We start from the raw sequence: 27,457 nt of genomic DNA, 5'->3' as shown, positions 1-27,457 counted from the left end.
TGCACATATTGCAATTTTATTTATCATTTAAATACCATTATTTGCAGTGAGTGTAATATTTTTGTTCTGTGCAAAAAACAATGGTTTAAAATATTTATGAAAACATATAAAAACATAAAAGATATCCTATATAAAACTATATAAAAATATTTTGGAACATAGTATTTAGCAATAACATACTATCCTAGGTTCGCAGTCTGAATGAATATGGAATGTGAGTGTTATGAAGGCAGTGCTTACTGATGGATATATGTTTAAAACTTGGTATTTCCAAAGGCTTTCAGCACAAATACAAACTGATAAAATGCACATGTAAGACATGAGTTGAAAAAGGACTGTGAGAATATGTACAGGGTGACCTATACTAAGACATTTAGCGTAGGAGGAAACATCATGTCGTGGAGCTATGAAGGAATTTCAGGAAACTCCTCTATTGGGAAGTCCAGTATGGCTCATATCCTGACAAACACTGACATAGAGAAAAACACGGAGAATTCGCTGGACCCTAGAGTGCTTTCAGTTGGCTCATGGCTGGCTTTCACTTAATAATTGAGTCACCCTGCTGAGAAACGTCGTAAATCCTTCAGCAGCGGTAACACAGAGGTCCAGGGGAGAACCACAGCTGTGGGTCAGTCCGACGAACACGTGTCCTCCTCGACTGAAGCGTGAACAAAGAGACGAACATAGGATAGAGGCTATTCTTCAAAAGGCACATAAAGCAATGAGTTCTGGAACCCCGAAAGTTTAAATCATGGTGTTTGGCTCCATTTTAAGGTGCTGTGTGTTGGAAACCGAGCTTCAGACGTCGAGTTTGAGTTTGTCTGTGCTGCCGTCCTGGTCCTGGTCCAGCTTTGCCAGGGTCTTGCGCACACGCAGGGCAGTGAGGCGGGCTGACGGGCTCTGGAACCAGCACTCCTTCATAATTTTAGCGATGGTAGACAGGATCTGTGCACAGGACATTATTGGAAGAATGAGACACATTCATCATCAGTTTATTGGCTTGACATGAAATCTGGTTATGCTGGTAATGGGTTTGACTTAATAAGAGTGTATACTGTGCTGCTCTGCTCGGTTAGAATATGAGAGTACCCCAGCACATACATGCCATTGTTTATATTTCAAATCAAAATGACTACAGCTGTGGTTATGAGCAGCTTTAAGATGTGAATAATGGCTCTTGGATATTAACAGAGCTGATATGCAAAAAGTCATGGGATAGCAGTAAGTAAACTCTAAATTGATCAGTGCGCAGTGTTTTTCTCAGGGAGTGGCTTGGGAACGCCCACATGTGTGTAACTGTAAGGAAGTATCGTGTGAGAGAGACTGAACAAGACTGGCCAGTGTGCTCGTGGCAAGCTGACATGAACCACTGTGCTGAGAGTTGCTCTAATGTCAAGGCTTTCAAAAACCCTCAAGTCAAGTCAAGTCAAGAGGCTTTTATTGTCATTACATCTGAGTACAGGTACACAGTGAAATTAAATAAACATGGCACAACAAGCAATGAAATGGTGTTGTATGAATTTTTGGAGGGAAAATATATTTTTTGAAAGATTGGGAGACCCTGTGGATATAACAAAATAATCTAATTTAAAATAACAACTTTTAATAACAAACAGATCATTTGAATGTATTTTGAATGTATTTATGAGCAACTTGTATGTGTCATTCTATTCTAACATTATTTTAAAAATAAATTAACAAATAAATACATAAAAATACTAACCAAACATTTGGAATATTGACTTATGGTAATACTATGCAATACAGAGTTAAAGCTTCTACTATTAAAATAAACTGTTTGTCTGTATGTCTGTTTCAGTACCTCTCTGAATGTAAGGAAGGCGCTGAATGCATTTTTACTGAGAGATTTAAATTCAACAATCTGATTCTTAAGTAGAATGTGTCCATGCTGCTTTTTTATTTAAATATGTTGCATTAATATTGTTGAAAGAAATATCCATTATTAAAATATTCAGTGTTACAATGTGATCAATCATGATTAATCACAGCATATATGCAATTATTTAAGTTTAAGAAACACAAAACAAATTACAAATACTATTCAGTATATTTAAACAATGTTTATTGTTTTAAATAGGCCTGTCACAATAATTACATTATTATATATTATATATTACGAGTCTATTAATGTGAATCTGTATGTCAACTTTGTTTTAAAATGCTATATTTATTCTATTAGGTTTTATTTATATTAGATTTAGGCCTGCCAGTCATGATAACTACATGAATGACAAATCGTACAATATATGGAGAAATGTTTGCTGAACTTTGCCAGAATATCAGTTTTGTTTAAAATCAGCAGTTTCATTTTTTTATATTATTACTGTTAGTATGTTTTATAAATGTAGTATTTAAAGCGTATTCTGGTGCGCACCATCTAAATTAGCCTTTCTTGCTATATTCTTTGTCTGCTGCTTCTCACTGCGTGCTTTTGGAGGAGAGCGTTTGGTGATCTTACCGCACACGTGATTGGTCTGTTAGTTTACTGCATTGCAAAGCATGTGTAATGTAAAGACAAGAAAAATTCTGCTGCTTTAAATAAACACTGTCAGAATTAAATCCTTCTCAGTAGTTTATCTGTTTGGGTCCGTCTGGGTCCGGACACGGACCGTGGTCTGCCTATTCGTGACCTCTGCTAAATAGTATTGTATTGTATATTAGTATGATACTTACGGGATGAGAGTGCAGTCGGTTGTGAAGGCAAGGCCTGTACTGGTCCACACACACCACTTTCTTCATCTCCTCAAAGCTGGGGTCAGAGGGAACCACGTCAAAGAAGGGCAGGCGATACTCCTCCACGATTCCTGCACAATATTTTGCAACATATTTAATCACTGATTTAGTCATCTATAATCACCTATAATCTTTCCCTGACAAAAGGGCAAACATGCACTGAGACTGTAAGTCTGCTCGGGCCTATCTATAAAACAGAGCTTTGGACTTTTTTTTTAGGGAGTTTGGAACAGCTAATAATTCCGTGGGAGGCGAGCTGAACAGTGTCCAGAAAACTCATGCTCATGTGACAGCTGACATTTTGGTGGAAAAGAGCAGAATAGGAGTAGAGTTTGGTATCAGTAAGTGGGAGTGAGGCTGTAGCTGCGTATTGAGTCTTGTAGTATGACAGTGGGGGAACGTAAGACATGATTTTCACTAGAGTTTGGCAACTACTTCCTCTACTCATCTACTTCAAAGAATAAGAAAGTCTGCAAAAAAGCTCAGAGATTACAGGGGTACATATTGTATTTCAGCACAATCTTTCATTAAGCCTGGTTCAGAGTGTGGTTTTATGTTTGTGTGTGTGTGTGTGTGAAAGTGAGAGAGATAGAAAGCATCTGGACTGTATGAGGGAAAGTGCTGACACCAGATAAGACTGTTTATAATTGCTAGACTGCTAATCGTGGGTGGATAGTGGAGACAGACACAGACAGAGAGAGAAAGTAGAGGGCGTTCTGGCAGGACCGCACGACAAGAGAACGCTGTGGAGTGATGTGAAAAATATGGGAGATATTTCCTTTTCTCTTATCATAATGGTGTGATAGACGCTCTCATAACAATGGGACAAAGGATGTTATTCATAAACTTGTGCAAACTGCTTTACTAGACTCTAAATTAAGGCACTATTGCTAAATGTTTATGGAATCCCCTTCTAATAAATGCATTAATATACTTTAAGATGCTACCATTGCTGACACAGGTGTGCAAATGCACATGCACAGCTTTTCTAATCCCTGTAAAGAAGCACTCCCAGTAGAATATGACTCTCTGGAGCAGATAAACATGAAACTATGGGCACCATGCCTTTGTAAAATTGAGCTGAGAGTTGAGGAGTTGAGGATGGCATGTAGCATGCAGTGTAGCATGCAGCTATGGCCTTTCTTTCACAATCTCTTCAATGTTTCTGTCGTCCCCAGCCAATAGACATAGAGATATATTGCTGCGAATGCACAAAAAGTCATAGGAAAAGGAAGTTTTACAATAACTGACACCGATGAACAGTAGTAAAGTGTTAAATGTACAAAAATGCAATCATTGGCTATGTTATGCCTGATACTGACATTGTAGTCCCAAACTTAGTCCTTTCCCTTTATGTCAATGGACATGCGCTTTCCCAGAACAACAATGTCACCTGTTCAATCTCAGCCAATCGCATATCTACACTCCCCATCCCCAGAATTGCCACTGTTAATCCAGCAACATATCGAGAGTTCTCTTAGAGTTGTATGTATGTACTGATCCTTTTATTTCTGCATTTTGGCTCAGGTTTTCTCTTTTATCTTGTGATTTGGCTTTGATGTATCGTTTTACTCTCTTTCTGGTTTTGACCATTACTTTTATTAAAGTGTCATCTACTTTTTACTGCAAGTGTCTGACTTTAGGCTGTATCGTTACAAGTCTGTTCAGTCTTGTACAAAGTGCCTATACCTTGGTTGCTGCAAGCTAAGGTTCTGGGTTCTGGTTTCCCCCAAGTTTCAACAGTCCTACTAACCGTTTACGATGGTGCGGCGAGTGATCTCCCACAGAACCAGACCCAGAGCCCAGATGTCAGTCTGCTTGTATGATTCAAACACGTCCACTCGTATGCTTTCATCCAAAACCTCTGGTGCCATGTAGCGCTTAGTGCCCACTCTTGGGTTGGTCCCTACATCCAAATAGTCATTGGACTGAGAGTGAATGACCGCCAGGCCTACAGAAACACACAAGAAATGAAATGAAATTGGCTATTGATGAGAAGTTCATATATATTTTGCATTCAATATTGTATAACCATCTGGTTAACTAGCTAGCTAGATTGCTTTCTAGACAAATAAATAGACAGAATCTGTAAATCCACATTAATGAATTGCCTCTCCAGCTAAACTCTCACTATACAATATACTGTATATATATCTCTGCATCATTCACCCAGGTCAGCGATGCAGCACTGGCCATTCCTCTTCACCAGAATGTTGCGGCTCTTGAGGTCACGGTGGGCGATGGCAGGCTTGCCCTGTGTGCTTAGGATCTCAGTGTGCAGGTGCACCAGTCCACTGGCCACTGACAGGCACATGCGCAGACAGCCCTCAGGGTCCAAGGTGCTGTACTGCAGGAAGTCGTAGAGGGAGCCCAGCTCGTGGAAATGTGTGACCAGCCAGAGCTGTGTGCTGGAGTTCTTGGATGTCATGTCTGAGGCAATGAAACCTAAAGGCAGACAAAAGACAATATCGAGATCAGCAAAAAATAAAAATAAAATGAACTGCAACAACACAAGGAGGGTGAAGCACATGTGAAATCAGCCACCACCTCTTTTCACTGCTGCTGATGCAGCATTGCAGAGTAGCCAGCTTGCTAGAAGGACATCGCCCTAGGCGTGATGAGGGGAAACAGCGCCCTCTACTCACCCAGAGAGAGCAAGGCCAATTGTGCTCTCTCACAGTTTCGGCAGCTAATGGCGAGCTGCATGACCAGGATTCGAGCCGGCGAGCTCCTGATTATATAAACTATATCATATTATATAAGCTGATAACTTGACACGTTCAGTATGGTATAAGGACCATTATTTAAAGACGCACTATGCAACCATTGGTTGATTTTCTTACAATGCTCCCCCTACAGGCCGAGAGTAAAAGCTCACTGTCGTGCGGCTGCTTTTCTTCCCCCTGCCATGTGTGATTGTTTTAAGCACAACAGACCAGCGAATGTATCAGAAAAGGCGTTGTGTATTGCATGCTTGAAAGTAAAATACAATCAGAAAAAAAATCTAACCAAAATCTGGGGTCATCTGTAAACCCTACCCTAGACACCACAGACACCCACAGACACCCTTGTTTTGTGAGTTTTATGGCAGCAAACACAACTAGTATATGTACTGGTTTCTGATTTATTCATTTTACTGTAAAACACATTTTAAACTAAATCTGCCCCAAATAACAGGCTATTTAGTTAAGTTAATGCACATACCTAGACTGACCTTAAGAAGCAAGCTTGGCAATTAGCAAGCAATGAAAAGGCAGGCAGTTATCTAGCTAAATCTAAAAGAACATTCACACTAGCCACTAGACACGAGTCATCATGTGTCTAAGATTTAACATAGTGGCTAACAGCTTCCCCTTGTCAAAAATCTCCATCCTGCTGAGTGAGTAAGTGTTAAAATATTAAAATACTAATACCTAAAATGTTTTCATGGCGTAGCTGGACAGTGTTGTAGATCTCTGTCTCTCTAAACCAGGACTGTTCATCTCGAGATGAGAAGATTTTTACAGCCACGCTCTCCCCCATCCAAGTGCCCCTCCACACTTCTCCATATCGGCCCTTACCTGCATCAAAACACACATTAGATTACAAAGGATTGTTCAGTAAAACAGAAAGCGGATTATCTGATTACTGTATATGGTTGACAAAAAGTTTTACACTTTGGTAGAAAGTCAAAGCCAATGAAACTCTCAGCCCAACAGAAAGACAGTGCCACAGTGATAACTGGGACAATATATTGATAATTCAATATATTGTATCATTTTGGTCGTATCATTTGTCCAATATCGATAAAAAAGACTTGTCAGCCAATTTGACTAAAGTTACTGCTTTCTTACTTCACATGGTGGCGCTATTCAAATAAACCTGTGGTCAATAATATTGGTGTTATATTCTGTGAAACTGAAACCAATAAATCCAGCATTTATGGTATTTACTTATTTATTAGTATTTTATCTTCATCAGTAAGTATTATAAAGAACTGTCTTGTAATATATATAGAATATACAGAATCACAGTATTGTGATATCAACATTATTGTGAGAAATGTGACTCCCACCCCTAGTAATAACTACCACACAAATGCAATTTCACATACCAACACACTCAACTAAGGAGATCTGTCGAGCCATAGTCCTTTGCACAAGGTAAGGCAGCCCAGTCCCACTGCCTGATGTACAAAACTCATCAAAGATATCCTAAAACAAAAGAAAGGCAAAAAAAACATAAAATCAAATTCAATAGAAATTCAATGAAATTTAAATTTCTTAATTATTTATAGTAGCCATTAATACTAATATTACTACAGTCATGATGTACTGTTGTAGTAGTAGACATTAGTACAAACTAAAATGAGTGAGACAATTACCATCAATTTTAATGACAAAAATAATGGAACAGAATTTTCATAACACAAATTCTCTCTTAAATAGTAAAGTTTTACGCTACGTTCACATTACCAGGCTGTACTGACTTTTTTGCCATTATATGACACAGATTTGACTTTTTAGGCCTGTGTGGACATGTCAAATCCAATTGTTTTCAATATATGTATTACAGTTGCACAACATATTAAATGCTTTCAAAAATGCTTCAATGCTTTTTCAAAATTACAATATCATTAACAGTTCAATTCTGTAGCACTTAATTATTTTAATACTACAGCTCTGGAAAAAAATAAGGAGCCCACTTAATGATGATGTTTTTCTTTGATTTTACCAAATCGAAAATCTCTGGAATATAATCAAGAAGAAAATGGATGATCACAAGCCATCAAACCAAACTGAACTGCTTGAATTTTTACTCCAGGACCTTGTTTTTTTTTTTGCATTTTTTGAATTTAGAATTTTTCAATATTTCAATATTTCTTTCATTACAGGACACATTACATTAATTAGTACATTTTTTTTTTGCAGGTTCATTAATTATTGGCAGTTATTCTGTGGGTTTTATATGGTTATGGTGGTTGTGTAAAAGTGCTCATACCCCATAGGTGGGATCCCCTCCACTGGGCACTTTGATCATGGAGGCCTCGTGCTCCGGAAGGGGTTGGTGTGATCGTCGAGATCGCATCCACAGCACCAGCCCACACACTGATATAGACAACACCAGCAGCACCAACAGAGGCACGGCCACCAGCACGATCACACTGTCTGGCTCTTTAGGTTCTTCTGATGTAGAAACACACACACACAACACACAGGAGAGACCGAAGAACACAGATAATTAAAAATTCAATTCAATTACAATATAAGACAATATTACCGCTACAAATCAAAATAAATCAATGCTTGCTTGACTGGACTGATTTGTAAAAAATTTTTACCAAAAATAAACTATAACTCGAATGACGAATGACAGTATATTACACAGCACATGTTACTGTCTATCTGAATTGTTGTATTTAGAAAATAAGGCGTAATGTAATTATAATAAGAGATGTATGATAATGTTGGTATCTGCCAAAAAATACTTTTTTATATCTGTATATAGTTTTATATCTGTAATTTAGTCTTTAATTCTAAACTGCATAAACACAGCACTATCAGACATAAATTCATATAATCTCCATATTGGTGCATTCCTAATTCTGCATAAACAAGCTGTTTGTCTGTCTGTATGAATGCCAGTGTGATTATTAACATTATGGCAAAGTCGTCTTATAAGACTATACTTGCTACTGGGCACCACTAGGTGGTAGCACCATCCTCTTTTGTTTCTGAAGGACTGTGTACAGAAAGTGAGTCACAAAGCAGAGGATCTAAAACCCGGCTCTAGTTCTTCTCAACATGCTAAACATAGAGAGAGATTACAGGAAAAACTGTGGGCCAACTGAGGAACTTTGGGGAACCCCAGACAGCAAACCACTGAGTGAAAATTTTTAATTGCATACATTTCTCAAATGTAGTAAAAGAGAGGGAGAATCCGACTGGGCAACAAATTTCTGCTACCATAAAACATAGGTATCAAGGGCAAATAAACACCACCTATTAACAAAATTTACCCTACCTACACTGACATGCCAAAAGTCATAGGATAGGTATGTAAATTGGTCATGGTGCTACCTCACAAGATGACTAGGAAACATGCACACTTGTATAAGTTGTGGGGTGCTATCTTGTGAGTAATATTGATGAACATTGGACAGCGTGCTCTTGGCAAGGCGATTTAAATGTAAATTATCGATGTGAGTTCAAACAAGGCCTGATAGTGAATGCCAGATGGATGGGACATTAGATTTCAAAATCTGTAGCACTCCATCCCATTACACTTCATTTTACAAAACAGATTTGTTTTTTGTGGCCTGCCACATAATGACATAGCAAATATCTGGCCCGCGTCCAAACTTCATTGCCGACGCCTGCTTTAGCTTCTATGAAATGGGGCATCGCAAAGGTCAGGGGACGCAGTACTAGTTCTAGTCCCATGACATGTGGCATGTTAGAATACTCTGTCCATAGACACGCTCACTTTTTGTGCACAATTTTCAATTGGTAAAAATTCACATTTGGGTTTATATTTTCAGATATTCTTCAATAACATACAACAGACATGCACAATATTGCCAAAAGTATCCGCCACCCATCACTACTCATCCAATCACTTCCGTGGCCACAGGTTTTTAAAAGCAGCAGCTAGACATGCTGCAGACTGTTTCTACCAACATTAGTGAAGGAATGGGTTTCTCTCAGGAGCTCAATGACTTCCAGCATGGTGTCGTGATAGGATGCAGCACCTGTGCAACAAGTCCAGTCGTGAAATTTCACTACTCACTACTAAATATTCCACAGCCAACTGTCAGTGATATCATAACACAGTGGAAGAGACTGGGAAGGACAGTGACTCACTCTGTCAGTGTAAAATAACAGAGCAGGTTCAGCGGATGCTGAGGAGCATAGTGCACAGAAGTCACAGATCTCCACACTTCTTGTGGTCTTCAGATTAGCTCAAAAACACTAGAGCTTAGAGAGATGCATCAAATAAGTTTCCATGGCCGAGCAGCTCCAACCAAGTGCAATGCAGGCACGCGGATACTTTTGGCAATATAGTGTATTTTCAGCTGATATGTCTGTAAATATCTCTACTGACCTCTCTCCACAGGTGCCGTTGAGTTATTGCAGTAATTGGTGACGCAGCACTCGGCATGCAGACCTGGCATACGAGGCACGTAGCACTGCTCACGATGCTCCTTATCAAAGCAGCCTCTTACCAACTGCCCATAGACCAGCGTGAGGAAGCACATATCCCCGGTACAGACGCCATCTTCACAGGTATTTGCATTCTCACACACACACCACAACTTATCGTCCATGCTTTGTGCTGAGAATAAAGACAGAGAGAGGAAGAGAGTCTAAGAAACTATTTTATGACTCACAAAGGAGGGCAGAGCATTAGAAAGTATGCTATTATCATACTGCTTTTCTATGCGTAATGTAAAAATCGCCATTACTTGATGATTCCAGGTTTTATCTGGATGTAGTGAAACTAAATAAAAATGTAGCTGTTTTGCTACATTTTGCTACAGGTTTGGCACTGTTCCAAAAGAATAAAACATTGATAAGCAGGTTTTATGTATTACAATGAAGATCTAGCAGGCGGAACAGTGGATTAACTACGCTTAAGTCTGTGTCTAAGTACATTAGCAACAATATTATATTAAAAACAACTTTTTGTCAAACTAAATGTACAAGTTTAAAAAACATCATTTATGTAACCAGTGTAATTTCATTCCCATGTCACTTGTTGCATGAATACATTAGATATGCTTTAGATATTTCATTAGACTTAAAAATGTAAAATAAATAGACTATAACTAAAAATTATACTAAATGATATTTGTTATTAATATTAAAGTCTACTGGTGGACTTGATCTGTTTCAATAAACCCCACAAAACAAATATTTTGATAAGTATGTATGTATTACAATAGAAATTTGAACTTGTATGAACCCATTTCTAGGTATTTTAATTAATACATGACAAATTGTCACATAAAACAGATATAAAAAAAAACTTAATTCAAACCATGCAAAGTTTATACTTCTCCAAAATCAGCAACCAAGTTTAAACCTTGATTAATAAATGACTAATAAATCATATATATATATATATATATATATATATATATATATATATATATATATATATATATATATATATATATACACACACACATATATATATATAATATCACAGAATTTCTAAATGTATCATTTATTATTCAGTTAACTTGCATTTAAAATACTCTTCTGTGCTCTAAATCCCAGAAATACGGTAATTTCAACCCTTATTTCTAATCTTTAGAAATACAGGTGTATATATAAGTGTATAAGTTTTATATAGGTTTTACATAAGTGTTGCAGGTAGATCAAGTATGTTTCAATAAACATGAAAAAAACAGAACAGTGTGATCAGTTTGTATGTATGACATTCATGAACAGTGATTTTTATCACTTGTTTAGCACTTGTTGCATTGATAAATGAATTTTATGAATGTAATATAAGTTGATTGTAGGCAAAAACAAACATATCTTTTAAAATCTTTGGAAATATATAAATATTAAGTAAAAATATTGCTCATGGACTGAGTCTGTTTCACTGAGCTCAAAAAAAAAAACTACAAAACAAAACATTCATGCTATATGAATGTAAGAGTTATAATAAAAAATTCACGGTAACTGTGGATTAACTACACTTGAATCCAATTGTTTCCTGGTATATGTGCAAATTTTAATACCTCAGGTGTTTGTTCAAATCTAGATTTAATACCACTTGTTGCATTAATAAAAATCACAGTAATTTAACAGCTTTATTTAAGTAGACTGTAGGTAAACTGCAAATATACCAGTTTTAATTAAAGCAAGTGTAGCTGATTAGCTTGCTGAGCAGAGGCCAGCGTGCTGAGGGTTAAGTGAGTTTGTTGAAAGGTGTCCTGTCAGGCACAGCAGGCCTGGCTACAGCAGGAAGATACACACTTCCTTTACCCTATTGTTTCACTGCAGAGGGAGCAAATCTCTACATCTGCACGCTGCTGATTCGTCATCACTACCTCACGCTCCAAGCATGGCGAAAACAACACAAAACAATGCACATAAACAAGCACAAGCACTATACTATACAGAGCTGAACTGTAGAACTGACTGCTCTGAACCACGTTCCTTTACCAGTGCTGGCTGCTCAGTGCTCAGTGTGCTGCCTTTTATATTTACGTGCACTTAGGCATGCCAGACTCTGGAACAGTAAAGAACAGTGAAGAACAGTGCATTCAGTGCGTGCTTCATGCCTTCAGCCTCACCTGTCAGAACGGTCATGATTCTTGAACACAACAAAGCAAGCAGAACTGAGAAGATCGCAGCACCTTCCATCTCTGTGAATAAGACAAGCAAAAAGAACAAAAGAAGAAAATCAAAGGCCAGCGAAACATTTCAGTATTTCAGTTTAGTCACATCCGCTAACATCGTCACATTCACCCCCCCCCCCATTCAGCCCCATCCGTCATCTTTCATTCATCTACTGTCTGATCGTGATTTGCCCTCCCACCTGTGATTTAAAGTTGTAAATATCTCCTGGCCCAGCAAACACTTTTTTTTTTGCAATTTATAGTCCCAGAAATAATTGCAATAAACAACATTATTGTCGTTTAAGACCATTTCATGCCATGCAAATTTATCATGTGAATAGTTTGGCCCCAACGTCCTTCTGTAATACAGTGCATAGCATGCAAACACAGCTGCTCCTGTGATGCTAGCATTCATTTCCTTCATTAACTCTTCTGTGTCCAAGTTTAAGCTTTGTGTTAAACTTTTACTCAGCACATAAAAAATGTATTTAAAAAGCATCAAACTAGATGATACTAGAGATATTAGAATAAAGTAAACAGGTTTAAGTCTGTTTTTGGGCATCCCACACTACCCAATTGGCTCCCTTCCCAGAAATACAAAAAAAAAAAAAAAGCCAAATATGTAACTTTTTTTTTAAATCAGGAGTTAACACATAACATTGTAGTGATGAATAGAATATATTTTTTTCTTCGCTATTGAGACCACTAACATATATGTATATCTATTTTGTCACCTGAATATCCATTATTAAAAGCTTTAATCTTAAAAAGAAGAAAAGATGTGTTCAATTGTGATGTATTACAGATCATTTAGTGACTAATTATATTTTTTTTTATCGATTGAAAGCACTAATTTACTTAACTTACTTTTAAAGATTTTTAAGATCATTGGAATAGAAGGAAATTGGAATTGGAATAGAAAAAATGTTTACTTATCCAACATAATATATTGTTTAAACAAAAGAAAATATCTTAAAGGAGAAGTTAAGTGTAAAACGGACCAAAGGTGTAGTGAAACATGATAACGATTACAAACTTTTATTGAATAGCCCTTATCCGTTCTCCCCCAGAATTCTGAAATACAGCACTTTTAGCCGATGCTCCCAACAGGCTTGTAATGCTAGTAATAGAGGCATAGCATTTTCAGTGCCTTGTATTAAATGTCAGGGCCCTCAGAATTCTACCAATGAAGTGTGGAGTGTGGAGCTACTTTAAGCTTGTTAATGGTGTAAAAATAGGGATTTGTTTGCATGGGCAACGCTATGCCCCTATCACTAGCACTTTAAGCCTGTTGGGAGCATCGGCTAAAAATGCTGTATTTCGCAATGCTGGGGGGAACGGAAGCAAACTCATTATTATGTTTCAATACAACCCAACTTCATTTCACATTGGATTTCACCTTTAACAAATCAGTATAATCAATATGTTTTGATGACAATGAGGTCATTCACTTATTAAGATTATGTCCATACACTGCATACTAAGTGGATGATGTAATAACTGTGACGGGTCTAAGACCTGTCGGTGTGCCAGACATGTGAGCTGGATGTAAGGTCCCTAAATGGACATTGAAGGCTCAGTAGCCCCCCGTCCCCACAGCAGAGGAAGTTGTGATGTGGAAAGGCAGGCGGTGTGGGTCCAGCCAGTCTGCCTGCGCTCTAATTGCTGCAGTCAGGGTGGGTGGGAGAGTGCTTTAGCCCGGGATGGAGTGCGCCGCTCTCCTCTGCCGACAGCCTGACTGCTCGGCACGCAGAGTAAATATTGATGGCTAAGCTTCCTGCCATTGAGAGGCCGCGCCCGGCTGGCCGTCCAGCAGAGACGGGGGGTCGCTCATTCCTAAAGGTCTGAGAGGATGCTGGACACGCAAACAACATGGCGGCACAACGGTGTTTGTTTCATGCGAGCCAGATCTGCAAATGGGAAAAGTGCTGCCCTGGGGTCCTATAGAAGCTGTTAACATTTCACTGATGGACTGAGAGAAAGTCATGCACTGAATGTACCTGACTGAAACAAGTACAGCAATAATGAAACTGAAATTAAAGCTCAATATTAACCCAAGAAAAACATGAGTTTATTATTTAGTTATTATTATAATAGAGAAACTACTATGAATTATTTAGTTTCTTTATTTAGATGGTTCTATTTTAGGACCCATTAAACTTATGGTAAAAAGGACAATAATAAAGTGTGGAAGAAGTGTGTACCTACATGGTCTAAAGGGGTTATAAATAATAATAAGAAAATATTATTAATATTAAGAAAAATATATATACATTATATAGTGCTTTTCAAGAATCCCATAATACAAAGTACAAAAAAAAAGAAAAAAATCGCTATAAATACAAATAGACAGTACTAGACATGGGAAAGATCTGGTATTTGTCAAGTCATTAACTTTCATTGAACTCAAATAAAACTCTACCAAAGGTCATTTAGAAAAACCGCTAAGAGGATCTAAAACTCAAAAGGAGAACAACTGAACAAATTCTTCAACATGTTCTTTGAGAAGAATAAACTCAGCTAAATTGTTTCTTTCCAAATACATGTATTGAGATAAGTTATGCTTAAGTAGAAAACATGACTACAAACTTTTACGCAAGTTGTTTTACGAAAATTTTCTCTCAAATTTAGTCATTTACAATTTCCAACAAAAAGGGAACATGCATGGAGGAGAACACTAAAGTAAGGGCCATCTCACCCCAATAAATCAAGGAAAATTTAATCAGTAATTTACTGCTGGTAGGCTCAGCGCTAGGGGTGGGCGATATAGCTCTAAAATAATATCACGATATTTCAGGGTATTTTTGCGATAACGATATACTTGGCGATATAGGAAAACTAAAATAATTGATTAATTTCAGGAATATAGTGTAATAGTATAACAGTATAATCATAATGTGGCAAAATAAATAATATAGCATAAAATAATATAATGCAGCAAATAATATTGCAGAATATTTAGTGCATGCATATAAACTGCAAACTAAAACAATTATACAATAAATACACTTAAAGCTTCACAGTAAATAATAGACTACTTTTAAGACAGAACAGCCCTATTATCACGATTTGGATTTTTAATATCATGATATTTCTGTGTCACAATATATTGTATTTGATATAATATTGCCCACCCCTACTCAGCGCCACTTGTTAGATTGTTCTGTGCAGTTAGCGGTTAGTCTGTTAGCTAACGTTATCTAGCTAACTAACTAAGGCTTCACTCTTTTAGACATGAGTTTTTATCAACAGTACTCAGATTAAATGTACTCAGCTGTCTGGTACTCTGTGTATCTGTACTGGAGGCTATAAAGTTTATAAGTCAAGTTTCAGACAAACAGACTTGAGTGTGTTCTGTGGTGAACAGAATGTCAGACTGATGGTTGAACATTTACTGTATGACAGACTTAATTATGTGTGCAGTGTTCAATTATTCTGTACACAAACTGAATATTGTACTTGTTCATTTTTCAGTTTTAAAATAATCCAGCATTTGATGCTATTGTAGCCACATAAACACAGGACTTTCTCAGTTTACACAAATCCCTGTGTAATCTGTATAAAGTGGTGTATAAAATGGTTTGATATGGTATGATAAAAGTGGATATCGCCCAATTTGTACATGTACTATTTTACAAAAAAAAAAAATTATGGCTTGACATAAATCTCCCTCCTAATTTGCGACTCCTGGCATTCGCTGATATCTCAGGTCTTCTCCATTAATCAGTATGATGCAAGACATATCTATAATCTGTTAGCTGGTGTAACAGAATGGATGGTTAATGTACTCCTCCAAGCATGTTCAACGTGTTCTGCTTTCCATTAGTAGCAGTTTCCAAAATATGTGATGTTTAATGATGGTGTTTACTCTCCCTGCCTTGTAACATCATATGAGGGGAAGTCTATATAGCAGTGAGAATATTTTTGTTAATTAATTAATTTTTAATGCAGGATATAGTTGAAAAAACAGCAACAACAAAAAAAACCTTAGATACAATACTAGTTAAAAAATACTGTTAAAAATGAATCCTTAGCGAATTCATGAAAACTTACAAAACTCATTCATCATTTGAACCATATTCTTTGCCTGGTTAAAGTGATGTTTGCATTGATGGAAAACAAAAAAGATGTTGTCAGCAGATGACTTTATATTGAACCTTGTCTTATACAGCACCAAAGAAAATTCCACTATCGCTATGAGTCAACCAAACCTTTTGTAATACTGCACAAAACCCTTTTTTGCTCAAAGTGCACCACGTGTACTTTGCAAACTGTGCAAAGTGCAAACTGGGAAAAATGATGCATTCAGATAACTTCTAATAAGTTCTAATGTGTAGATAAATGAATATATGTGGTTTTGCAGGAATGGTAGCAGAAGCACACTGAAGCCATTTATTATAATATTCTGCCCTCTCTGCACTCATTTAAAAGATAAAATCTTAAGGACTGCTGCTTTAAACCAAGGCAGGTTATATCAATTTATTTTACTCAAATCTTGGATATCTTATCATGATTGACTGTGATTTCTATTGAAAAAACAGTTTTAATGCCAGAATGTTTTAATAATGTGCAGCCATATTTAACACGTCAGTTTTCTTCCTTTTAACAATAAATACTGTATGATGTATACATGCTGAAACCGTGCACACATTTGAGCTCACTGTATTTCCTGCCTCGATAAAATTCAGTTGCAGTGTTATGCAAACACAACTGCATTATTTGTTTGAAGCAAGTCAGTATATGAAGTACAGCTCACTACTGCATATAAACGATGGAGTAAAGCATCAGGAAGCATTTTTGTGGGGCTCCAGGATTGTAATTCCATAAGTATACAGTTTACTCCTTGATGTAATGGAAAAATTGAGTCATCGGTGCTGTTTTGAAATAAACGAGTAACAAGAGCCAGAGCAGTTTCAGATCCTTTCTTTTACACGCATATAGCTAGACTCAGCAAAAGGTCATGCTGTAGTTTATACATAAAATGCTGTGCTTACTTGCTTTCATGATTTTAAATCTGTCATGTATTTTACTGATTTACTGCTTCAATTTTAGAAACACTTAAAACATCTGCCCACTGGTTGTCCTTACTTCTAGTGGTAAGTGGAGAAACAATACATTTTACAAAGGAAAACCTTGAATAAATGAAAAAAGAGTGCACAATTAAACAATGCACTGTGGAATATAAAAAAAGCAGAGCAGACCCAAGTGACCTTGATTTTAAATCAAGATAGTAAAAGGTAAAGATTGGAAAAGATTCAATTGACTTGGAATCAGGGTTCATTACTAGGGCACGGGTAACTGGAGTTTCAGTCACAAAGAAGACTCACATTAGGTTTGGAAAACTGTGGTCAAAAGTGCTTTAACTCTATTGGCTGTAATGCTGATATAATGCTGGCAACCAAGGACCCAAAAAGAGGACATGATCCAACAGTCAGTGAGAACAGTCTGCCCACATCTACAGTAGACAATTGCTTGTTTGAGCTTTAGGAAAATGATTGTATACTCTGGACTCTACCCTCTGCTGCAACACATGCACAAATATAATTGGATTTCCATACATATAATTTTTTGAATAAATGCTGACAAATGAAGCCATCTGGTAATACGCTATACCGTATTAATTTGTAATGCTGGACATACAGTTTATATATAATACTGAACCACCAACAATTTTTCCACAACCCTATAGTCCCTATACAACCCTTTATTGTCTATATATCCTATGCTTTATACACTACTCTATACTACCTTATTACAATAGGGTACAAATGTCCAGCTTGTATAATAGACACATAGCTTTTCAAAGGCTGCCTTTGACATTCTCAAATGTTCAACCCAAAAGCTGGTCTGAAACACAGATCTACCCTGCTCTGCCAGAACTGTCTAGTGTGTTTATACTCCCATATGTGTGATGGACATTGTTGTGAAGGCATAGTCTGCCTATGCTCCCATACAGAAAGCACAAGGGATCACTGGTTTGCTTACTATGGAAATAAGAATATGGGAAAATACATATAAACTATGGCATTCACAGCTTTCATCCTTTCAATCAGCCTGTCACTGACTTGGAACCTGTGGACCAAACATTCTGGAACCCGGTTAGGCTATTCATACAGGACCCACATGAACATATTTTCTGGGTATAGGCCTGGGGCCCACTTGGCAACCATCTCAAATTCAACTTTAGATCAGCCGAGCAAACAAGTATCAAAAAAAAAAATGTTGTCATTGCTGTTTGTTTATGCTGCCTGAGTGTATCACACAGTTAATAGAATAACCTGTTTACAGTAGTGACCCCACAAGATGCTGCAGCTGTTCTTCGTGACCTTTTTTTTATAGAGTTTATATAAATATTACTTAGCAACATGTGTGCCGAAGTGCTATAGTTGTTTGTTTTGTCTTCCTATCCTCTCTACTGCTGCTGCTGTTCTGTGTTAAATATATGGGACTGTGTTTCCTGGTGAAACTATAGTTTGTTCCTAGTTTAAAAAAGCTCGACTTGATCTGACATGTTTTGCTTGGAGATTGGAGAAGGTGTGAGGAAGATACACAGCCAAAACAGCTCTGACCAGTCAATATGTCCTATGTTATCTGGCCCTAAACCTTTAGCTGCAGTTCCTCTAGCAAGTTTTAGAAGTTGGACTTGGATTAGATTAATGAACACAGACCTTGGTGCTGGTTTACTGGTTGTCCTTTCTTGGACCACTTTTGGTAGGGCTTGACCACTGCATACCAGTAAAACCCCAAAGGATTTGCCTGATGTTTTGGAAATGTTCTGATTCAGTCATGTGGCATCACAGTTTGGTCCTATTCAAAGTCTCTTAGATTCTTGTAGGATGTAGGATAGCAAAAGATTCAGCCATTTGCTCATTTTTGTTAAGTTTCTTGGACGCAAAAACACTTGAGCGGTGAGGAACAGCATTGATGTTTCACCATGGAGGAGGTTCTCCAAACCAGCAGCTATTCTCGTATTGGACGATTTTTATATCCATGCATGCCAGTGAGAGGCAAACGTTTATCACTATGCTGTCACTACATGCACTCACTTAACAAAGCTGAGATTATTACAGTACCCTCGCTCCAGTCCTATCACAGTGTGCTATCACAAAATCCGCTTGAATAAACCCCACACTCCCAGTTTTAGGATGACTGGAGATCGGCACTCTGCTACTCTTATACACTTCTTGACCAAATGTACCGAACATTAGGGGTGGGCAATATTATATCGTATACAATATATTGTGACACAGCAATATTGTGATATTAAAAATCCATATCGTGATAATAGGGCTGTTCTGTCTTAAAAGTAGTCCATTATTTACTGTGAAGCTTTAGGTGTATTTATTGTATAATTGTTTTAGTTTGCAGTTTACATGCATGCACTAAATATTCTGCAATATTATTTGCTGCATTATATTATTTTATGCTATATTATTTATTTTGCCACATTATGATTATTCTGTTATACAATTATACTATATTCCTGAAATGAATTAATTATTTTAGTTTTCCTATATCGCCAAATATATCGTTATCGCAAAAATACCCTGAAATATCGTGATATTATTTTAGAGCCATATCGCCCACCCCTACCGAACATACAAAGCATGTATTCCCAGGTCTGCAAATAAAAGGCTAAGGCTAAAAGTCTTAGTGCCTAATCTCTAGATCCCTACCCTAGAAAGATGCCACTGTAACCAAATAATCATAATAAAGTTAATCACTTCAGCTGTCAGTGCTTTTAATGTTATATCAAATCAGTATTTATCTGAGTAAGAAGTAAATGTGGGAAATCTGTTGAGTCTGTATGAAAAAAAAGTCAGCAATGGTAGACAGCCAGGTAATAACAATCACTGGTACTGTAATTGGCTGCCAGGGCCCACAGCACATAGCTTATCATTAATGTAAAAATAGGTTTGGTCAGTAAGGTTCCTTTAGATAGGAGAACTCTCAATCAAAAGACAAAAACAGCAGATCATATCTTAAGAACTTCTAGATAATGCAATCAAAGGGTCAACTTCCTCTCCACTTTCTAGGAATAATATCTCCCCAAAAGCATGGTCTCAGATTCAGCATTCATCAGTTCTCCACTGATGCCTGGAAATGAGTCAGCATCTTAAGAAGTCTGATTTATTATATAAATCTATTGTGGGGAGGTGTGGTCTGATTGAGAATTGTTGGCCAATGCCGGTATCTCATTGTAGTCTAATGGTGAGGGTAATTGAGAGTAAATCCAAAATAAATACAACATTATTTTCTATAGAACTATATGTGAAGTAAAATAAATAAAAAGCAGAACTTGCTCTGCAATTGTGCTAAATTGTGCTAAATATATGATATGCCAAATCCAATGTGGGACTCGAGACTAGTATTATGTCACATGATTTTTGCTTTGCCCAATGCAAGCTTAAAAGTGCTGCAAATTGAAAATGGAACATGCCATCCATACTGCCCCTTTACTGGTCCTTGTACGCTGTCCAGTGTTCAGCTTCACTCACAAGGTAAAACCTCACAACTTAAAAAGGTGTGGGCATTCCCAAACCTTCTGCTACCATACTGCTGTCCCATGACTATTGGCACATATGTGTAATTCTGTGTAAAAGAAGAATGTTTCTAAAAAATGTTAATATTATTACTTGCATATTACTTTTGTTAAACTAGTGTTACTTTACTGATCCACCTAAAAAAAGACCAATGGTTCAGTAATTTGATGGTTTTCTACAGAAAAGTGACAAAAGTCAGCTCATGAGTGTTACACATTATAAACGACAACTCAGCTTCTGCCTATATAAAAAAACTACATATTTTTATTCCTAGCAAATTAGAACTGTTCACTACCTTCAACAGTGAAACAACTAAACTGATTTACAACTAAAAATCTCTGATCCAGAGACCAGAATTTAAGACAGCCATAAAACCTATTGCCTTGTGCATGTCAGTGATGGGTAATTTGTGGGCCCTGTGGACTCCATTTACGGTGGAAAACTACTCCACCCGTTTGGAATTACACTATTCTCTATGGAGACATTGGTTCTTATTTCTGCGTTGTATCTGTGAGTGCTGTGTCTGATCTCAAATCAGATTGTGCCCTGTAATCTCATTAATCAGGAGCAGAGTTGAAATTGATGAAACTCAATTCCAGTTTCTATGTCCTTCTTTGTCACCATTTGTACCAGCAGTGGTCATCAGACCCTTGGGAAGTAATGGGATTGTGCTCTTCAAGTGTGACTGCTATCATCTGACATGTCATCTGATGTCAACATTTCACTGTTGGTGGGCCTGTTAGGATAAGTATGCTACTGTAGACTTAGTTTAAATGAATTAGTTTTATTTACTTATTTTTGAGATATTTTGTTTTGCCAAACTGTATCGATTTTCAAAACTCAATTAATTATGTGGTAACATTTGGTGTAAGACAGTGGTTTATTTAGTGTTTAGTTTAAATCTCGCCCACTACATAGCAGTACTGTACTTTGTTGTTGAATAAAAAGTAAACATTTCCTCTTTTCTGATTTTAGAAATAAGACTTTTCTAAAATTTGATTTAAACAATCACAAAATATCGTTTTGTAACAATATATTGTGATATATTGACTCGTAAGCACTGTATTGTGATACATGTCACATTGCCAAGTTCTTGCAAATACCCAGCACTATTACTATATATACAGCTTTGGAAAAAAATAAAAGACCACTTTAGCTTCTGAACCAGGTTCTCTGATTTTGCTATTTATAGGTGTTTGAGTTAAATGAACACTGTTGTTTTATTCCATAAACTACAACCAACGTTTCACCCAAATTTCAAATAAAAATATTATCATTTAGAGCATTTACTTGCAGAAAATGAGAAATGGCTTAAGATGCAGAGCTTTCAGACCTCAAATAGTGCAAAGAAAACAAGTTCACATTCATAAAGTTTTAAGAGTTCAGAAATCAATATTTGGTGGAATAACCCTGCCTGGTTTTTAATCACAGTTTTTATGCATCTTGGCATGTTTTCCTCCACCAGTCTTACACACTGCTTTTGGATAACTTTATGCCATTCCTGGTGCAAAAATTCAAGCAGCTTGCTTTGATGGTTCGATCATGATGGTTTGATGGTGATCATACATCTTCCTCTTGATTATATTCCAGAGGTTTTCAATTTGGTAAAATCAAAGAAACTCATTAAATCATTTTAAGTGGTCTCTTATTTTTTCCAGAGCTGAAATTTTACATACATTTCATTGCCCTTTGAAAGTGTGTAACTGCTTTATTGTGCAATTATATTATAGATTTTATTATCAACTATATCAGTGGCATATTGTTGTCTTAATATGGTTATTAAATATAATATTATACACAATATTCATATTATATATAAAATTCTGATAAATCAAAAGAATGGAATTTTACTATTCAGGCTGCATATCTGTGGCTCCATCTTACTGTTCCCTCAATGCAATGTTTAGACTTGGGTTAGGAAAGCCTGGTATGCCTGATTGTATTCATGAGCTCCAGTGTTGCCTGCATAGAGCAGATGTTTAAAAGATATAACCACATGTTTTTTTGCCTGCTTTTCCATCTGTGCTCCTGCCTGCCTGCTGTCGTTTGTGTATTTAAACACTCACAACTTATTTACTATTATTTAGAATGTGATTCTTGACATGCAAATTTTGTTTATTTTGTATTAAAATAATAAGTATTTTTTTTTATTTTAAGAGTACTGTGTAAAAATATGTGATGAATACCAAGATAAAGATCAGTGGGAACAACACAGCTAATCTCACCTGTAGGGCGTGTACCAGTGGAAATGGCAATAAAACAGTCTTGAGCTTGAGCAAAAAAAGCAGACTACTAGTCTTTACATGATTATCCAGCCCCAGTATATCTCCACATATAACGTCCATATGGTGATAAAAGCGATATTCTTCTTTTTTCTAGTCTATTTTGTATTATCTGTTGTTGTTTCAACATTGAAACAACGTTGAAACAAAATGTAATGTTTAATGGTTGTGCAAACGTTAACATTTAAATGTTGAATCAACAAAATGTCCTTAACCTTCTGCCTCTTTAATTAGCATTTTACATTGTATCACCTCCATATGTTAAAATGAGAGAAACAGCAGAACATGGGATTAAAAAGCCATTTAAATGTCCAGATAGTGAGCAAATACAGCTCTGGAGAAAATAAGAGACCACATAAAAATGATGAGTTTCTTTGATTTCACCAAACTGAAAACCTCTGGAATATAATCAGGAGGAAGATGGATGATCACAAGCCATCAAACCAAGTTGAACTGCTTGAATTTTTGCACCAGGAGTGGCATTAAAACCCAGAGTTATTCCACCAAATATTGATTTCTAAACTCTTAAAACTTTATGAATATGAACTTGTTTTCTTTGCATTATTTGAGGTCTGAAAGCTCTGCAACTTTTTTGTTATTTCAGCCATTTCTCACTTTCTGTAAATAAATGTTCTAAATGACAATATGTTTATTTGGGAGTAATGTTTTCTGTAGTTTATAGAATAAAACAACAATGTTTATTTTATTCTCAAACATATTCCTAAAAATAGCAAAATCAGAGAAACTGATTCAGAAACTGGAGTGGTCTGTTCATTTTCTCCAGAGTTGTATGTAGCTAATCTGTTGTGTTTGGGCACTTTTGATAACACAGACCAGGCTAAGTGTGAACTATGTGAGCTACCTATCTTCCCCATCATTGCTTTTTGTCCCCAGCACAGATATAAAAAAATCAGTGTTTTGTTATATCACCAAAAATATCACGAATACACAAAATTATCACAATAATTTTCAAATTGTCCCGTCCTAGTTTTGAGTAAGTGGAATTAACAACTAGCTAAATGTTACGAGTTCACTCTGCACAAGGGAGACTTAAAGGCCAGTCTAACGTCTATCAGCTCAATTTTCAATTAAAACATATTATTATTATTTTTTTTTTTACATTTAGTGCAGTGTAGAAGAAACAAGTTTTCCGCAATTTTTCATAATATTTATTTTTCCTTCTCTGCACCTTACAATCAATATTTTCTTTTGCATCTTGTAGCAAAAGTTAGCTGGATTATACCATCGGATTTGTGGTACAAGATACAAAACTGGAAAATTATGAATATTGAGGAAAGATTCACTTTTTAATATTTCTTGAGTATGAAATATTAGAAAATTGTTCTGGAAATGGAACTGCTAAATGTTACACTGACCCTTAAAACCTTATTTGTACATACTTTTGAATTTAAACACATTTCAAAATCAGTAATTAAATGAGGTTGTGTGGTGATTTTACCTACTTTTTCCTCCAGCTCTGTCCTCCACTCACTCCTCCTCCACCTCTAGCTAATAACACCTTTATTATCAGTCAGTAAACAGCAGCAGCAGCAGCCAGGAGAAAGGAGATGTTTGTTCCTCATAAAAGATAAAAAGTTCCTCGGTCATGAATTCGTGTCTTCAGGACACATGCTGTCTCTAAAGATCTTCTGAGAGGGTAAAGAAGTTTCTGAAAAGTCTGTAAGCTGAGTCTAAAGCAGAGTACAGCCTGTATTAAATAACCTAGAGCTAGTTAGTTAGTTAGCTAACTAGCTAACCCGTTAAGCTAGCTAAGCTAACCTAGTAACGGTAACTAGGTATGTAACTAATACCCGGATGAACCAGCTAGTTAGTTAGTAAACCGTCAGCACATCCTTTAGTTTAGCAGCTTCAATCAACGGTTCACAGCGAGGTTCCTAGCTAGATATATACTCTTCAGTAAGTTCTCCTCACTCTTCTACAGAGTTCTCTTCTCTTCTTCTCCCTCTCTGAGTTCTCTAGCTGTTATTTAGAGCTTTAAACAGACAGCCAGGAAAACATCAGGAAAACGTACGCAAACAAGCCCAAAGCCAGGCAGCCAGGCAGCGGGCAGCCTCGCTAATCTCCGGCCGAATCTGGAGGTGATAAAGCGGGTGGTCAAGGCTCAGGGCTCCGCAGCGTCACCGCACCGTTTCCGCTCCGAAATAAACATTCTTCCAGCGACTCCTTCCTCAGACTTCATCTCGATAAAAAAAAGGTCCAGCCCCGAGCCTCGCCGTGTTCCTGATTTAAGCGTTAGATTACAGATTTTAAATATACAGCTCTGTCCCACCCCTCATTGTCTGGCGCTGGAATGCTCTCTCTCTCTCTCTCTCTCTCTCTCTCTCTCTCTCTCTCTCTCTCTCTCTCTCTCTCTCTCTCTCTCTCTCTCTCTCTCATTACTGTTTTCCTGTCTCTGACAAACCTTTCATTTTCCCTCTCTTTCTTTCCCCCCTCATAGCGTGTCCTCCTCAGAAAACATCGGCTTTAACGAGGCTCCTCGTGTTCCTTCCGAGCGTCTTAACTTTCATTATGTACCGCAGACCGCTCTGTTTTTATTTACAACAGCCACAACTGAATGTGTGTATGTTTATACGTGAAATGATATTACATTTTATAGCTTCTAGATAGTTAGAGAGTTCTTATGACTCATTTAACTATAGTCAGATAGGAGCCTACTGGCTAAAAACAATTTTCTAAAATGTATTATATAACAACAGGGGTGCTTAAAAGTTTAGAAACCACTTTGAATGGTCTATGATTAAATATGACCTAAACTTAATCAGATATTCTCAAGTCCTAAAAGTAGATAAAAATGACGAGCTAAAAAAAAAGGAGTCATTCATTTATTGAGTAAAATGATCCAACATGACTTGTTTGTGATTGGCAGAAGTATGTAAAACTTTGCTTTCAGTATCTGGTGAGACCTCCCTTTGCAGCAATAACTCCAACTGAAGGTGCTTGGTAGCCGCTCTGCTGTACGCTGACCCCCTTTCGATTCAGTTTCCAGCAGTGCAGAAAGCAGCGCCTCCATCATGCTAACATGGTTTAACTATGACCTTGCGGCAAGTGGTACTGCGGCTAAAAATGTGTGACGTGAACTCATGCGACTAGGGAAAAACTGTAGTCCAAACAACAAAAACACAGACAAGAGACTGATTAAAACAATTATTGAAGACCCTGAGCTGTACAACATTTCCTTTCACTCGTATAGACAGTGACGTGTTTAAAAAAAACCTACCTATTATCAGCACGCTGTACACTGACCCCTATTGGTTTCAATTGTTCCTCCACCGGCAGAGCGACCAAGGAAAATTTTGTAGTCCAAACAACAAAAAACACGGGCAAGAGACTGACATTAATGATTAGTGAATCCTTTGAGCTGTACAACACTTCCCTACACTCATATAGAGATAACAGGAGGAAGGCCAGAATCAGAGCTTTCATATGACATTGAAAGACAGATACAGGTCTACAGATGCTGTAGCATCTCAAAACTACAAAACTCTGGTCGCAGACATGATGAGTTTTAGATGAGTGTTAGCAGGCGACGCTCGGCGTCAGCAGCAGCACAATGCAACCACAACTGGCCAGGGTCCAGCAGAACAGCAAGCAGAGCAGAAAGCAGCGCAGCATACTGCGTGCAATGTACAAGCACCTTAAACTTTTCTGGTAACTGTTGATCAGTCCTGCACACGGCTTGGAATAATTTTTGCCCATTCCTCTGTACAGAACTACTCCAACTCTAGGATGTCGGTGTGTTTCCTAACAAAAACATTTCCATTGGATTAAGGTCAGGACTTTGACTTGGTCTTTCCAAAACATTAACTTTATTCTTGCTAAACCCTTCTTTGGTAAAAACAACTTGTGTGCTTAGGGTCATTGTCTTGCTGCATGACCCACCTTCTCTTGAGATTCAGTTTATGGATAGATGTTCTGACATTTTACTTTAGAATTTTCTGATATAATTGAGAATTCATTGTTCCACCAATGAAGACAAGCCACTGCTGGCCCAGATGTAGCAAAACAGACCTAAAGCTTTATAGTACCACCACCACGTTTCACAGATGGGATAAGATTCTTTTGCTGGAATGCAGTGTTTTTCTTTCTTCAATCATAACACTTTTCATTTAAACCAAAAAGTCATTTTAGTTATTATGACTGTAGTGTAGGTTTAAGTTAATTTAGTTGATGTCATTTTTGTTCTTTGCACAATAATTCTACTTTTAACTTTATGGTCAGGTAAATAAAAATGGATTTGTATTTACTGCTTACAACGTAGCGTCAATGCAGTTAATCATGATATATGATCAACAAGTTTACTTAAGGTAGTCTAGGGTAATCCTTACACACTAATGGTGAGTGTCAGAAACTGGGGACACAGCCAGTATGCAAATAGATTGTGCAAAAGCCAGTAGAATAAAAGTGGTCAATGGCAATAGAATAACTCTGTTATTATAAGTTATAACTCTGTTATTATAACTCACAGATCTCTGTTTCAAAATATAAGTGGCCAAAATGTGTATCTAACTCAAGATAGTTGAGTA

At 37.0% G+C, this 27,457-nt stretch overlaps 1 protein-coding gene across 5 annotated transcripts; it reads right to left on the bottom strand.

The window, feature by feature from the left end:
* Nucleotides 1-26,170, bottom strand: acvrl1 (activin A receptor like type 1). Of its 5 annotated transcripts, none has more exons than XM_049462752.1 (10): nt 26,152-26,170; nt 12,044-12,115; nt 9,838-10,068; nt 7,735-7,919; nt 6,848-6,947; nt 6,168-6,314; nt 4,924-5,199; nt 4,508-4,705; nt 2,695-2,825; nt 1-945 (listed from the first exon to the last, which is right to left on the bottom strand). In XM_049462752.1, the coding sequence occupies exons 2-10, from the start codon at nt 12,111-12,113 to the stop codon at nt 799-801; spliced, it is 1,485 nt and encodes a 494-aa protein (XP_049318709.1). In that variant the 5' UTR covers nt 12,114-12,115; nt 26,152-26,170; the 3' UTR covers nt 1-798. The 5 variants fall into 5 exon arrangements, with proteins under 5 accessions (XP_049318709.1, XP_022532622.1, XP_015460684.1 ...); XM_022676901.2 differs by lacking the exon at nt 26,152-26,170 and adding an exon at nt 24,377-25,233 and having other exon boundaries at nt 7,735-7,916; XM_015605198.3 differs by lacking the exon at nt 26,152-26,170 and adding an exon at nt 24,373-25,232.
* Between the last annotated feature and the right edge of the window lie 1,287 nt (nt 26,171-27,457).

This window comes from Astyanax mexicanus, chromosome 13 (assembly GCF_023375975.1).
Source record: "Astyanax mexicanus isolate ESR-SI-001 chromosome 13, AstMex3_surface, whole genome shotgun sequence".
NCBI classification, from domain to species: Eukaryota; Metazoa; Chordata; class Actinopteri; order Characiformes; family Acestrorhamphidae; genus Astyanax; species Astyanax mexicanus.
Note: the sequence above shows the minus strand (reverse complement) of the source record. Positions and strands in the feature narration are given on the sequence as shown.